Genomic DNA, 14,508 nt, shown 5'->3' on the forward strand with positions numbered 1-14,508 from the left:
GTTAGTCGATATATTTGAGATTCACAACTTAAACAAACTATATACGATTTTATTTCATACCTATTTATTGAAACTTAGTGGACAGATTAAAATAATGACAATAAATTCTCTACTAAAATCCGATATTTTTAGTGTTATAATACCTAAGTAAAACTTTTTATATTAAAATTGAAGATACAGATAGATCAAAATACAATATATGTAGAACTGTTATAAATTATAATATAGGTATTCCACTTTCATTTCAGCTCTTATTGACTTAATCTAAATTAAAATACACTTCAGTACCTTACCTTACTGCCTACAGTACTAGTCTTATAATACAAAATCAAGGCATAAAACTTTAAAGGTTACTTTTATCTTAAAATTTTGATTATAAACTTTATCTAAGATAACACGAATGCATTTATTATCACAACATATATTTCCAGTCCTAGACATAGCTCCATCCATCGCCAACATTTTAAGAACTTCAAAAAATATTGCTAACTCTACATATTGTACACACTTTGCTAAGTAGCATAGAACTTCAGTGCTTATCAAAATATTAATCTTTTTAACCACCATCTCAGAAACCACTTTTATCCACTGAACAATAAGAACTAGTGAAAACTGTAACAAACATTACATTGAATGTGAAACTTATTAAAAAAAATTAGCTTCAAACCATGCTTCAAGAAATCTAAGAAGTATAAACATTCATTTAGTTCATTAAGTACATATTTAAATAAAATAAATGAGGACAGTCTTTTCAAACGGGCTTATTTTTCAATGAACACCAAACAAAAATAAGCTCTTTTGAAAAGACACTCCTCAGATCAAATATCTAAATAAAACCAGCAGTAAAAAAAATTGTTAAGTATAGTCTTAATTAATAATTAGTATAATTTCATATGAGGTTAGTGATACAACAGAGCTTATTGATGTATAATATTACTGTACTTTGTTCTTAATATATATTTTTTATGTCTCATAGCCAACAACAAGAAAAATCCTCAAGCATAATTCAAATTATTCTTTCAATACATATTTATAAAATTTATAGTGTAATTGACTAAAAATCTCAGTCAAAATAAATCAAACTAAATTTTAGTTGTCACTCTTGATCATGAAGAAGTAAATATAAATAAATACATAAAATAATCAAACTAACAATTTATCCAAACATTTTCTTAATTACATTTTTATATTCTTTATTAACGGTCCTCATCTTAGGTTCTATCAGCAGGGCTTTCTGCTGTGCCGCTTTGTCATTAGGGTCCAGTTTGAGCACTTGCTGTATGTCCATCCAAGCTTCCTCATACTTCTGCAGGCCATAGTTAGCTACGGCCCGGCGGTACAGGGCTTTAATGTTGTCATTGTCGTACTTGAGGGTGCAGGTGCAGAGGTCAAACGCTGCCTGGTACTCTTCATAGTGGAGCTGGCAGTGTGTGAGGTTGTTGAGCAGTTTTATCTGAAAGTTAAAATTAAGTTCAATAATTTATATCAGAAAACTTAGTCCAAGAATAATCTTTATTTTGTCAAAAACTACTGTTGTGCCTACTTTCTAATTTACAAATGCTTGTTAGGTATAGCCTGCCCCTGATGATAGAAATAAAAAGGAATAAGGACCAAAGTCTGAGGAAAAATTACAACATAAAAGAAAGATTAGAGGTACAAACCTTGGTATCAACCATTTCCTTAATCCGAGCCTCGTCAATTTTCTCCGGATCAATGGGCTCTATGGCCACAAGCATCTTCAGTGCCTTGTTGAAGCGACGGAAGGCATCGGCGATCCTCTTGTGCTTCACCAGCTCCACTCCACGCGCCTTGTGGTGCAGCGCCGCTTCGTAGAGACGGTCCCAACTCCAATCTGCCACTAGCATCTCATCCATAGCTTCCAACAACTCTATCTTACAACTTATCTCCTTCACGAGTTCCCCTTTAGCATCTTTATACACTATTTTAGCCGTACAAGTCTCACCGCGGCACATACGCTGCAGAATCAACTCGAAATCTTTATCAATGAAAGAGTCCGAGTCACCGATTAGAACTATCCCGTCGAAGCTTTTATTGAACACCCGACTCTCGGGCTCTATTTCGCAGTCTCCAGCCGCGTTGGTGCAGGTAACGTCGCTGAGCCGGACCTTGCAGCGCGCGTCTTCGTACGGCACAACGTTGTAGTCGCCCGGTTTCACGAGCTGTTTTGTTAAGACCCGGTCGGGCCGTTCATCTACTATCTCCGGCTCATTCATGTTAATAGCACTTAAAGTCAGCAATTATATTTAAAGTTAATAGGAATAATTAGCGTTTAAAAGTATTTTATGAAAACAAACACCGCACCGCACTCCGAGTGCATATGTCATTCGTGACATTAATCCGTGTTGTTCCGAAATCAAACATTTCACTATCATCTTAATATCAAGATAATCACTATCACTTATATAGGTGGTGCATTGTTTCTCGATAATAGTATAAATTAGTATGAATAAAACAATTGTTTATTTACTAAAGAATCAGCAAGCGTTTAATCAATTAAAAATATAAAATTCTTTTGTGTAGATAAAAGTATCAGAACGATTTCTAAAACGTTTCTGACAGAAAAATATACATGATTTTAGCAAAAACGGAAATAAAGCAGTTGCTGTTGCAATTTTCAAATGAAAACAAACTCAATTAAGACGAAGAAAAGAAACTCTTAAATAAGTGTTTTTTAAACATTGATACTTTGTTGCATAGCATATTTCTTATTACAGTTAGTTTAAACTAGAAAAATACATCTATTGTACATTCATATCATTCCAGTTTACTCATACTTTATATCTATTTTGATAGGATTAAAATATTGAAAATTAAAAATAACCTACAGAAACTTTTTATTTTAACTCTATCAATATTCTTATTATGAAATTAATTAGCAAGAGTAGAAAAAAAAAATTAACCAGAGAAAACCAGTGTGAATGTGATATCCTTATTTTACTGCTCACTTTTCTTCTTCCGAGCTTCTTCCAGTCTTCACTTCACTGATCTGTCAAAAACAGCTGACATTCTCGGCATATTCTCGGGGATTCAAATTATTTCAAATTTATGATTGATTATGAAAGAAGCAAAATGATTAATATTCATTAGATTACATTAAACTAAAATAATTCCAAAACTATTATTACGTATAATAAATTACTGTCGTAGTTAGCTGTTATATTCTTATTGTATTGTTAAATTAACTATTGGCTCAAGAATTGAGAAATTTAAATTTTAAGTGGCATTGTTTAAAAGGTGAGTGAAAGTATTTTTTAAACAATGTTCTGTACGAACGTACATAACACTTTGGTGTTATTGACCTTCTCCTATTAACAATGTAGACATTGAGGTTAAAACCTAGAAGTAGTGGGTCATTTAAACGTTGTTTGAAAAGCGCAATGGAGTGCGAGGACTTAATCCGCTAGGAGTCTGTGCTGGTCTTACAATATGAATTTTGGGTTTTTATTGAAGAGCATGTAAGTAACTTCAACAACCTCTCTCGCATATCCACGGCGACGCGAACAACTGCTGCGCATTGGTCTGCTAATATAAAAACAACCAGAATCTTTTTCAGGGCTTAAAAAAAAGTATAAAATTGATGTAAGAATTAATAATAATAATTCAGTCTATTTACGTCCCACTGCTGGGCAAAGGCCTCTTCTCATGCGTGACAGGGCATGGGCTACAGTCCCCACGTAGCCCAATGTGGATTGGGGACCTTTGAATTTCTTTGCAGATGTATGCATGTGTTCAATGTTCACCTTCACCGAAAACCAAGTGGTAAATATCAAATGACGATGGGAGAATTGTAAATTTAATATGTCAGCATCAACCAGAGTAATGCTATTAGTGCATAGACAAAAGTGGATGTATATGTGTTTCAGAAACAATGTCCCTGACCTTACTGAAGCACGCGTGGCGCAATGTTGTGAAGAGCAACCAGCTCAGCCTCACCTCCGTGCACTCCAGGACACTCTCATCCAGCAGTGAGTTCTAACCCAATACTCATAAATAAGGACTGTATCGTTTATTATAAATACAGATAAAACCTGGTCTAACTGTTGACGTGTGTATTATTTTGTATTACTATGTTCTTAAGGTATAATCTGGGGGTATTTTTAAGACATATCTGATATAAGAATGTTTTACATTTATTTTATTTTAGGGACTTTATGATGATTTTAATACCTTCTAGCAAATGTAATTCGGACATAGATATGAGCGCCGATAGGCATTTACTCGGCGGCGGCGCGCCGGTCAAGATCGGTCGGCGGCGGCGGCGAATCGGCGGCGTGGCCTTGAAACACCTTTGATTAATGAAAAAATAATTCAAACCAAAATTTTACCGAAAATACATGTTTTTGCTGTAAGAAAGTTATAAAATAAGTGCATTTTGTCAATTTCAAGCAAAATTTATTGAATAAAGGTAAGTACGATTTTTTTTATATAGTATAAACGATATCGCGCAGCATCAGAGGCGATCTTAATCTTGGCGAGGCCCTGGCCGGACGATCTTTGCGTGGCCCTTATCTTTTGTGCTAAGTAAAAAGTAGCGATTTGACTGTAACAGGGACACGTCTGGTCGACAGTACAAAGAGCCGAAGTAAGGAAAATCAAGCTCCGTCATTAACCAATATCAACCCAACAAACCGATTTATGTCAAAAAGTGAGGCCCAAGGCCGAGCTCCACGTAACACCGAAGACCTGATTCCGACGCCTTCCCATGCGAGGCTAGATGCTGAGCTGCAGGTAAGCTTACAGCTTAGAATCGAACGCCAAGTGTGAGCTTGGCTGACGGCTGAATGTGCGGAGCGCCGACTACGGCGTATTTCTGTGCGAGGCCGAACGCCAAGCTGCAAGAGAGCAGAGCTTGGAATTGAAGTATTGGTCCAGTGTAAGCAAGTCCGAAGGCCGATAAAGACTGAGCCCATAGTGTTAAAGACTTTCCTTCAGGTGCATTTGAGCGAGGCCAAAGGCCGTGCTGCAGTGGAGCTAAGATCGGAGAAGAATGACCAAGCATTTTAAACGCGAGGCCGAAAATTAGGCTCCAAACAGGGCCGAAAATTTTGAGGTTCAGATAGCGGCCTACTTCTATGCGAGCGATGCGAGGCCAAAGCTTGAAATTTGTACAATGGCAAAGCTTAAATGAGACCCGATTCCGTTTCCGATGCCTTCCGTGCAAAGCCAACGGCCACCTTTGGGCGTGAAAGCACTTAATATCTAAAATTAACCCCCTTTTACACCTTTTAAAGATATTCAACCATTCATGCAATGGTTAAATTAGTGGTGAATTACGGATAAGCTAGCCAGCTGGCAAAATTAGTCATTCCGTTGCCCTAACACTAGTAGCGTGGTTACCAAATGGAAAAGTTTGAATTTACCATCGATATTTTTTAATTATATGGACCTAAAATACCTTTTGAATGTCTATAAGCTATTCAGACTAGCCCTGTTAAAGATCTACACTAGGTAAAATATATATTATCTGATTCTGAAAATAGTAGTATCTAACAAGGTCACGCCGATGCCACGCCGATAGCGCAGCGTCGGCGGCGGCGGCGCGAAAATTTTGTCGGCGGCGGCGGCGCGCCGGCGCGGCGCTCATATCTATATCGAGCTTAATTTGAGACTATTTCACCGATTCCTTAGTACGATTTAAAGAAACAAAAGGTTAATATGCTGCCAAAATATGCCATCTAAGTGTCCTTTTCATGATTGCTCAATTGAACATCCACAGAATAAATGTGGTGTATTTTATCTTTACATGAAAACGACTTTTTATGCAACATTTTGGATTCCCGTCAATTTCTGACGCCAGGGAAATGACGGAAACAGCTAAAAGAATCTACCGAAATCCAAAGCCTAACGGACATTCATGGCGTTGAACCATGGCTAGAACAGGTCGATAGAAACGCTCCATGATGGTTATATTGTATACCAAAGTCGGGGTTGTCGTAAGTAACATGCCATATTTTCAAAAAGGCCACCAAGCACAGATCCAAAACTTTTTTTCCAACTAAAAGAAATGATTAGACTATGCCCAGATGTTTCGCTTTACGAATCATATGTAATTGCTGTTTACATAGTACGATTTTTTTTGTGTAATACTTATCTTGTTCGCAAACCGTAAATTTTCTTGTAGTATTTGTCCGAAATCGTTGTAGTTACTCGGGAGGATTGGGTAAATATTGTCCAAACCATATGCTTTACGTGATCTCCCAGGACGAAATGTTACTTATTATTAAAGCACTAATTAAACTATATGTGTAATTTTTAAATAAAAACATAATACCAGAAAAAACGGCTAAGTAAAGTTGTATTTATAATAAACGATACAGTCCTTAATCAATCTGCATGAACACTATTACAACTCTCACCTCACGTAAACTAATTTTTACAACCAACTTGTTCCTGGGATAACTTATAAAGTGATCCCAGCGTACAACCCATTGGTGTATTGACGAATGGTAGCCACTCAAATAAGTGGACAGTAAACTTTTTTTTGTCATTTCATCGTGTTTGTAACAGGCTTTTCTCCTTAGTTTTGGTCTTGAAATATCAAACTGGAACCATTAGAGAAAAAATCAGTCTTGTAAACGTCATTGTTACCAGTTTACTCTGTTCTCAAAATCCAAAAAACTAAATTTAAATAAACAAATAATTTATTGCTTTTTTTGTTACTCTACTTTAGTCTATTTGGTCCTTCTGCTGCTTCAGCAAAAAGCAAAGATCTTTCCTATCTTTGCTTCTTCTATTACCCTTAAGTCTATCGGTAGGAATTTTCTGGCATTTCTTACACAATGAGTCAGAGTTCCCTATCGTGTGACTTGTACAACTTCAACTCAGTATGAGGATAAATTAACAAATGTGGCATGTTTATATTATTTTGCCTCATCGCATATCTTAGTAGTTTAGAAAAAGATTGCTTGAAATGTAATTTTTATAGTTTCAGATATAACAAAGTCGTCAACGACAAGCTCGGATCAGCTGTCGACGCGGCTGCAGGCGGCGGCGACGGCGGGCGCCGTGCTGGCGGCCGTGCAGGCGGCGCCCGCCGCCAGCGCGCAGCACATGCTGCAGGCGCTGCGCTGCCTCTTCCTGCTGCACCGGGCCGGCAAGTGAGTGTCTCCAGCGGCTGTAGGCCGAGCCCTCCGATACACCACTGACATGCTGCAAGCGCTTCATAGGCTATTACTCATATAGGTGCCTGGCAAGGCAGTCAAGGGGCTATTCATAAATTACGTCATTTCAAATTAGGGGGGAGGGGGGCTGGAGATCGGATGATGGTAGCATGACGTAGGAGGAAACGGGGTCATTCGAAAGCATGATTTTTGGATGATTTTAGGGGGGGGGGGGGTCAAAAATCGTCAAAAAACGATGACGTAATTTATGGACAGTCCCCAATATCTCGACAAAGTGACGCTGTTTTTGCAGAAAACGATCATTTTCATAGGCTAATTGTGTCATTCCACGAAAAAGTACAAACAGCAGCACTGCTAACTGTACATCAGTGGACCTTATTACAAAGGGCATAAGGTCCACCAATGTACAGTTAACAGTGTGAGCGATGGTACAATAAGTCACGATTTCATTTAGGTAGATCATATCTAATCTAAAATGATCTAATTTAATTTAAAATGTAGTAACATTACTGGCTAGTGGCCATCATAGAGGAACAGTTAAAGTCTAAACTAAAACCATAATATTTCCCACCCCCTCAGGTTCGAGAAGGAACCGGAAGAATTAATAAAAGACCCGGGCTTCAGCGTCCTCTGCCAGAATTTCAAAAAACACGCGCGCGCCCTCGAACTGAACGAGGCGATAGAGGCCACCAAAGTGCTCTCCTACCTCAAAGTACCCGTAGATTCTCTAATAGTCCAAACCATGCTGCAACTTATAAGATGCAATATAAACAATTTAAACCTACGACAAATTATGTTCTTGGATTTCATACTTAATCAATATGATACTAAGAATCATTTAGTAGACGCGTTGAAGCTGGCGCTTCCTTTAGCTTTCCAAGTGCACCTACCGCTTGAGATGGATAACGAAGATTTGCCGCTGCTCCGAGACATGTTGTATTACTGCTGTGCGCACGAGCTGCCTGATCGGTGTATAAATAACGTGGTGACGGGGCTGTTACTGCATGATCAGAGCATAGACGCGCAGGTGGCCAAGTCGATCATATGGTCTCTCTGCGATGTCAACTGCACTGAGGAATTGTTCCCCACTAGAGTTCAGGTACTTATTACATTAACATGTAAAAAATTCCATACACGGCGGGAAGAAGTTAACTCGAGGTATTCTGTCGAAGAAATTTGAACTTAAAATAAAATCACATAAGGTTCTAATTTCGACAATTTTTTTTCCGCCGTGTACGGAATTTTGTAATTAATTTGAGTGTGTATTTATTAAACAAAGGAACATGAAAAGGCATTAAGCCGTGCGAAATATTTTAGTTACATTTAAAGCTGAAGTAAATGGCGCTGTAAGAACCTATAGCCCCGTTCAACGCCATTTACTTCAGCACTAAGTAGTTGCCGGACCACTTATTTAGAATGCCATGAAATAATCTTGCCCGCTAATCTGACCGAGTTACAACTGAACGTTATAGGAAAGTTGAAAATGATCCAAAAAGGTTAATAGCAGTAACACTTAACAGATTTTGATAGACCTTATATCGTTGTAATAAGGTTCAGAATTTGTCAGTTAACTATTAGCAGTAACACTTAACGGATTTTGATAGACCTTATGTCGTTGTAATAAGGTTCAGAATTTGTCAGTTAACTATGTCAACGTTTGATTTATTTGAGCGTTTTCCAAAAAAAAAAATGTACATTTCATGGGCTCATTTTATTCAAAATCATTTGTACATTCACGCCATGAAGTCAATTTCGAAGACATGAATGAAATGTACTTTTTTTTTGGAAAACGCTCATTTGCAAGATTTTACTACAATATTGTACACATTACAGCTTCTCCACATCTGCTTCGACATCCTAAGTCAGTCTCTGAACCGTCTGTCGTACGACGAGGTGCTCCGCACGGCGGCGCGCCTCAAGGGCCGGATACTGGAGAAGCACCCCGAGTACTATCACGAGCACTTGATGGACGCCATCGCCAACTACGTCATAGACAATAATGTGCCCTTCGAGAAGGGGCTGCTTATAGCCAGAGTGCTATCGAGGCTTGTAAGTCAAGTTTAGTCGTAGACAGAATAGTCACGTAACTCTAATTACTTACTCCCTTATTCGTAAACGCGCTACAAACATCAATTAGAAAATAAATAGAAAATAGAAAATATTTATTTGGCGTAAAATAACATACATTTGGTAGGTACAACATAAAGATTATAAAAGAAACATACACCAAATAGGATGCCGCTCAGCATATGCAGTGTCTGTAAGATACTGCGCTGGTTTTCAGGGCACCCAAAATTAAAAACTAAAACTTAAAACTAATAAACAGGAACAGAACACGTGTAAGAAAGAAAGAGAGAGCGAGAGAGAGAGAGAGAGATCACAAATATTTCTTATAGTTCACGAATATGCAAGTATATATCTCTTTTGGAATTTATGTCTGCTTAGTTAATAACTTTGTTGGGTTGCGAGTAAATACTTTTTTAGGTTTTGCTTAAAAGAGGTAACGGATTTGCAGTTTCTGATTGGTGGCGGTAAATCGTTCCAACACTTCGTTGCAGCATATCGGAAGCTGCCACGAAATTCGCTAATAATCGTGTGTCGTTATGTCATTTTGACTTATGTATTTGCAACAAAGGGATAAAACATAATTTAACTAAATCAGGCCCGTAAAGAATTATGAACAAGGGGGTTAGAGGAGATTTATTTAACAAAACCAACACCAGTTGAACTGGAAACGGTCAGCGTATTTTTTTTAAATTCTTCTCTCTGTACCATTAATCTCACCTGTGTATATGTGATTTCATTCATTCATCATTCATTTCATTCCTCTCTTCAAATTTCGAGACCTATGCACGCCATGACCGTTGAGTTATTTTTTATCTTCCATTATAGGCCCACAGCCACCTCGGGTTGGTGGAGTACCTTTGCCAGGAGGTGGTCTCGCAGCCCACCACCCTCGAGAACGCGCGCACCAACATCTTGTTCGGGTTCATCAACTGCCTCTCCAACAACAACCACACCCCCCCTGAGACACAGTGGGTAGAGATCAGGAGGCAGATCTCCAACAACCCCATACTGGATGCCAAGCACGCCGCGCTGCCGTGGGTCAAGGTACTACATTACTAACAGCCTGCTAGGGTCCATCAACTGCCTGTCCAACAACAACCACACCCCACGAGACACAGTGGGGAGAGATCAGGAGGCAGATCTCCAACAACCCCATACTGGATGCCAAGCACGCCGCGCTGCCGTGGGTCAAGGTACTACATTACTAACAGCCTGCTAGAGTCCATCAACTGCCTGTCCAACAACAACCACACCCCACGAGACACAGTGGGGAGAGATCAGGAGGCAGATCTCCAACAACCCCATACTGGATGCCAAGCACGCCGCGCTGCCGTGGGTCAAGGTACTGCATTATCAACACCCTGCTCGGGTCCATCAACTGCCTGTCCAACAACAACCACACGCCCCACGAGACACAGTGGGGAGAGATCAGGAGGCAGATCTCCAACAACCCCATACTGAACTATCTACGAATCCAGCGGTCGTCCCCTTTCGCCTTAAGCTCGCGCTTTGAGTCGGGTTTAGCCCGGTATTTTAGTACGTGTCCATTCTATAAGAGCGCGGAATCCGAACTTCGCTCAAGCGCTATTATAAACCTAATACCAGTGTAAAATGTGAGAACATGCATAGAATACAGTGTGCAGTATTTTTTGGATGACTCCTTTGTTTCTAAGTTGTTATACCTTACCTCACGCCCTCTCGTTTGCCACGTAAGACTCGACGACGGGCCACCAATGCTCCGTTTTAAGGATAGCACAAAGCGAGACATGTTGTCCTTCCGGATCGTTCCCACCAACTGGGTAAGGGAGACTGAAGATCGTGACCACTGGAGAAAAACCATGGGTGAAGGGGTAGTTGCACACGATGAAGCGTGGTTCAGCCTTCTTCACACTAGGCGAGCACTGAGACACCGGCGCGCCGCTCTCCCACTTTCGTCACCGGGCACGGCATTCTCCTGCCAGCTATATGCGGTCTCGGCTGCCGCTCTCGCATTGGACTTAATAGTCATTTGCGGAAGTGTCGCACTCTTATGGTCGCTGTTTAAACCTTCATCTTATTGATGTTACAGGCCAATGATGATGATGATGATACCTTACCTACTTATGTGTTATTTTTGTGAAGGTATGCCTGGAGCTGGCGTCGCTGGGTCACTACGAGGACCGGCTGCTGAAGCGCGTGTTCTCGCAGGAGTTCCTCGACGAGTTCCTGAGCCGGCCCGACAGCACGCTCGACTATCTCCAACTCCTCACGCTGCTTGTTGCTGTACACGCATTCCACAGCGAGGTCATTATAATATATCCGGATAATATATACTCTGTATCTTTAGGTATTTATATAAAAGTAAAGTTGAGGGTAGATGAAAACATTACATGACCAAATAATGTAGGTTAAAGTCGTTCAGTGACTGATCCAGGCGATTTGTATTTGGTTGATTAACCAATAAAAGTTATAACTACCTGAAAATGTACAAATTGTTAAAAATTTAAGGCATACAGGTCGATTCACAAATGGGATGAATGAGTGTATGTAAATAATGTGTGTATCACATTAAACCAATAGAACGGTGGCTATAGCTGTATACCGAGGTGTCATTCCTATAATGAAAGTTTCGGTAATTCCATTCTTTCCAGCTTTCGTGAATCAACCTGTACAATGGTTCGTTCCGTTTCACAAAACGAGATTATTGGTACATGTATCTTTGTGTCTATTGACACAATAATAATAAAGTTGTATATCTACAGGAATACCAGCTGCCGAAGCCCATTCTAGAGAAGGCGAAGAACCTATACCCGACACATGCGGTGACGGAACAGCTGCAGAGAAGCCTGGCGCACGCTGTCGGCGCGCCGGACGTTGTGGCTAGGAACGTGCTGCTGCCCAGCGGGATCGTGGCAGGTACCTCACCTCACTTCTGGCCCATTCTCGGGGTCGGACGTCCGAACTAATAATTTACGTATAATTGAATCATGCTGTCAATTTTGAACTGACGGTTAACCCTTCGTATGTCTAAGCACTGATCATTGTGCATGAATTAAAAATATTTAAATTCATTGTTTAACGTAACGTAAGACTCGTAAGTCGTACTTGGGTTGGGTTGGGCCCAAGGCATTTTTGCGCTTATGATCTTGGAAGTTTAAATTCATTCGCACTGATCAGTACTTAGACATACAAAGGGTTAATGGCAAATGTTTCCCATTTTAGATGTATTCATGTGTTTGAAGAACGGCTACCCCGTGCCGCTGCCGGTCACCGACGGCCACAAGGTGCCCATCGAGCAACTCAACTTGCCTGAAGGGAGTTTACCGTAAGTGCCAACTTTCACATTTTACAAAGTTATGTTTGATTGGTTTTTGTATGTAAATTTGTAAAGAAAGTGGTATACTGATTGGAAATCACGTTTATTGGTCAACCTTATGTCGAATCGCGTCATTTACCCCCTCACCGCATACATAGCCATATATGGCGGATATGATATTCGATTCTATTGACAGCAATTAAAATTGAAATTTCAACAAATATTTTTTTTATACATCATAGTTACAAAACCGGTTAAATTAAAACAATATGCATAAGGGGCGAACAAAAAAGGTCTCTAATAGTCAATTTTGACGATAGGTGTTACAAAATAACTCGTCAGCGGCGTGTTAACATTATCGGTACAGTTGTCAAGTCAATCAAATGTCAATCGTTCCAGGGTGTGCATCCTAACGTTCAACCCGGGGTGTTTCTCGCTGAACAGCAACCGTCTGCGCGGCACGTTCCGGCTGGTGGTGGACGCGCTGGAGCGCGGCGGCTGCGCGGGCGTGGCGCTGGACGCGCGCGCGTGGCTGCGCGCGCCGCCGCACGAGCGCGCGCCGCTGCTGCTGCAAGAGCTCGGCTACAAGTGCGCCGAGTGCGGCCTCAAGCTCGAGCCGGCGTGAACACGAGCCGTGCCGTGCCGACCCAACATACCGCTCAATAAACTGTTACAAGTTATTATGTTGTTTTAATTAAAGATAAACTTTACAACGCGGACACGCAAGAATTTAACAAAATAGACATTAACTCGTAAGTTCACTGCTGTTTGCGGAACCCGACCGCGCTTTTATGTTTTATACAGGTCGCCTCACGACTTTGCCACATGGAGGGGAAATACTGTAGATAAGAAATTTTACTGAAAGAAGATTTTATTTTTAAAAGGGGGTAGAGGAGGGTAATTTTTCAGATTCCGTCTAATTACCCCATTACACACACAAATGCAGCTCACGCACACTACGTCAATTTACTTGGACAGGTCAGTGACCCCTAATGTTTTTTTAAAGGTGCTGTTTCGAGCTTGGTGTTAACCACTAGCCTCTTTTGAGGAATTAAAACTGTCAAAGCATTCCTTTGCGATAAGACAGATAAAAACACTTTTTATATAGCTTTCCTTGTTTGTTCATGTCATGTCATAGGTATGTGACGTATTTAAATGTAAATAATCCTAGGTATATGGAGTGTAGAAGTACCTCTACCTTCCATATTTCTGTCAATATACAGGGTGATTTCTGGGTCGTGATCCAGAACCACTTTTTCTGACTCTGTAAATGATCCACATTATCATATTTGATTAAAAGATAATTACTTTAAATATTCTTATTTTTCAAGTAAAATTAATGTTATACTAGTAATTATGGTCAACCTATGACTTTTGACATACGCTGTATGGAAAGCGACAAGACGTCACATTGAGGGTCACCAAATTGTATGCAAAAATATTTTTTCCCTGCCTGATTCGTTGTAGTCAGTTATCTGGCAAAATCACTCGATTTTATAGCTTGAGCATCGATTTTTTTATACAAATTTTACTAAACGCTGACACTCGTTCATCTCATTTTAGGTACAACTTTGCATAAGTGTATTTATTATATTGTAAAATATTTCAGATTTTCAAGGGTGATTCGTTGTAAACACGCTCTTTGGGATAATAATGACATTTATTATATTTTTTTTTATCAAGATATTAATGTGAACGCTAGCGACTAAACGGTGACTGCCTTTTTCGCTGATTTTGCTGTAGGTAGGGCACAACATAGGAGTCCCCTCTTTATGGGCGCGAAGTGTTAATATCAAGTTTAAGCTTAACTATGTAATGTAGCCCACAAGATGGCAAAACCCACAATGCACAGTAAACTGCTGTAGAGGGCAGCACTTGCTTTGACGTGAAATGTGAAATTGTCAATGTACTTACCCTTCAACCAATATTATACTACACGTACGCCCCCCCCCCCCCCCCCTCCTAATACTATATCATGCTAGATTTTTTTTCAACTCTTACCTA

The 14,508-nt window shown here is 39.9% G+C and overlaps 2 protein-coding genes across 2 annotated transcripts; one reads left to right on the forward strand and one right to left on the reverse strand.

The window, feature by feature from the left end:
- Positions 1–1,155: 1,155 nt before the first annotated feature.
- Positions 1,156–2,323, reverse strand: LOC134673448 (uncharacterized). The gene is made up of 2 exons (XM_063531438.1): positions 1,662–2,323; positions 1,156–1,453 (listed from the first exon to the last, which is right to left on the reverse strand). Exons 1-2 carry the CDS (start codon positions 2,232–2,234, stop codon positions 1,157–1,159), a joined length of 870 nt encoding a protein of 289 aa, XP_063387508.1. The 5' UTR covers positions 2,235–2,323; the 3' UTR covers position 1,156.
- A 715-nt stretch (positions 2,324–3,038) lies between these two features.
- LOC134673645 (uncharacterized) lies at positions 3,039–13,129 on the forward strand. The gene is made up of 10 exons (XM_063531647.1): positions 3,039–3,255; positions 3,885–3,986; positions 6,947–7,118; positions 7,722–8,241; positions 8,976–9,191; positions 10,035–10,253; positions 11,331–11,492; positions 11,951–12,104; positions 12,411–12,513; positions 12,904–13,129. Exons 2-10 carry the CDS (start codon positions 3,890–3,892, stop codon positions 13,127–13,129), a joined length of 1,869 nt encoding a protein of 622 aa, XP_063387717.1. The 5' UTR covers positions 3,039–3,255; positions 3,885–3,889.
- The last annotated feature ends 1,379 nt before the right edge of the window (positions 13,130–14,508 follow it).

Source organism: Cydia fagiglandana, chromosome 18, assembly GCF_963556715.1.
Source record: "Cydia fagiglandana chromosome 18, ilCydFagi1.1, whole genome shotgun sequence".
Taxonomy (NCBI): Eukaryota; Metazoa; Arthropoda; class Insecta; order Lepidoptera; family Tortricidae; genus Cydia; species Cydia fagiglandana.

Coding starts and splice junctions, on each gene's coding strand:
- LOC134673645 (XM_063531647.1), top strand. CDS start 3,890: ATGTCCCTGACCTTACTGAAGCACGCGTGGCGCAATGTTGTGAAGAGC. Junction 3,987..6,946: donor CAGGACACTCTCATCCAGCA/GTGAGTTCTAAC, acceptor TAATTTTTATAG/TTTCAGATATAACAAAGTCG. Junction 10,254..11,330: donor CCGCGCTGCCGTGGGTCAAG/GTACTACATTAC, acceptor ATTTTTGTGAAG/GTATGCCTGGAGCTGGCGTC.
- LOC134673448 (XM_063531438.1), bottom strand. CDS start 2,234: ATGAATGAGCCGGAGATAGTAGATGAACGGCCCGACCGGGTCTTAACA. Junction 1,454..1,661: donor AGGAAATGGTTGATACCAAG/GTTTGTACCTCT, acceptor TTTAACTTTCAG/ATAAAACTGCTCAACAACCT.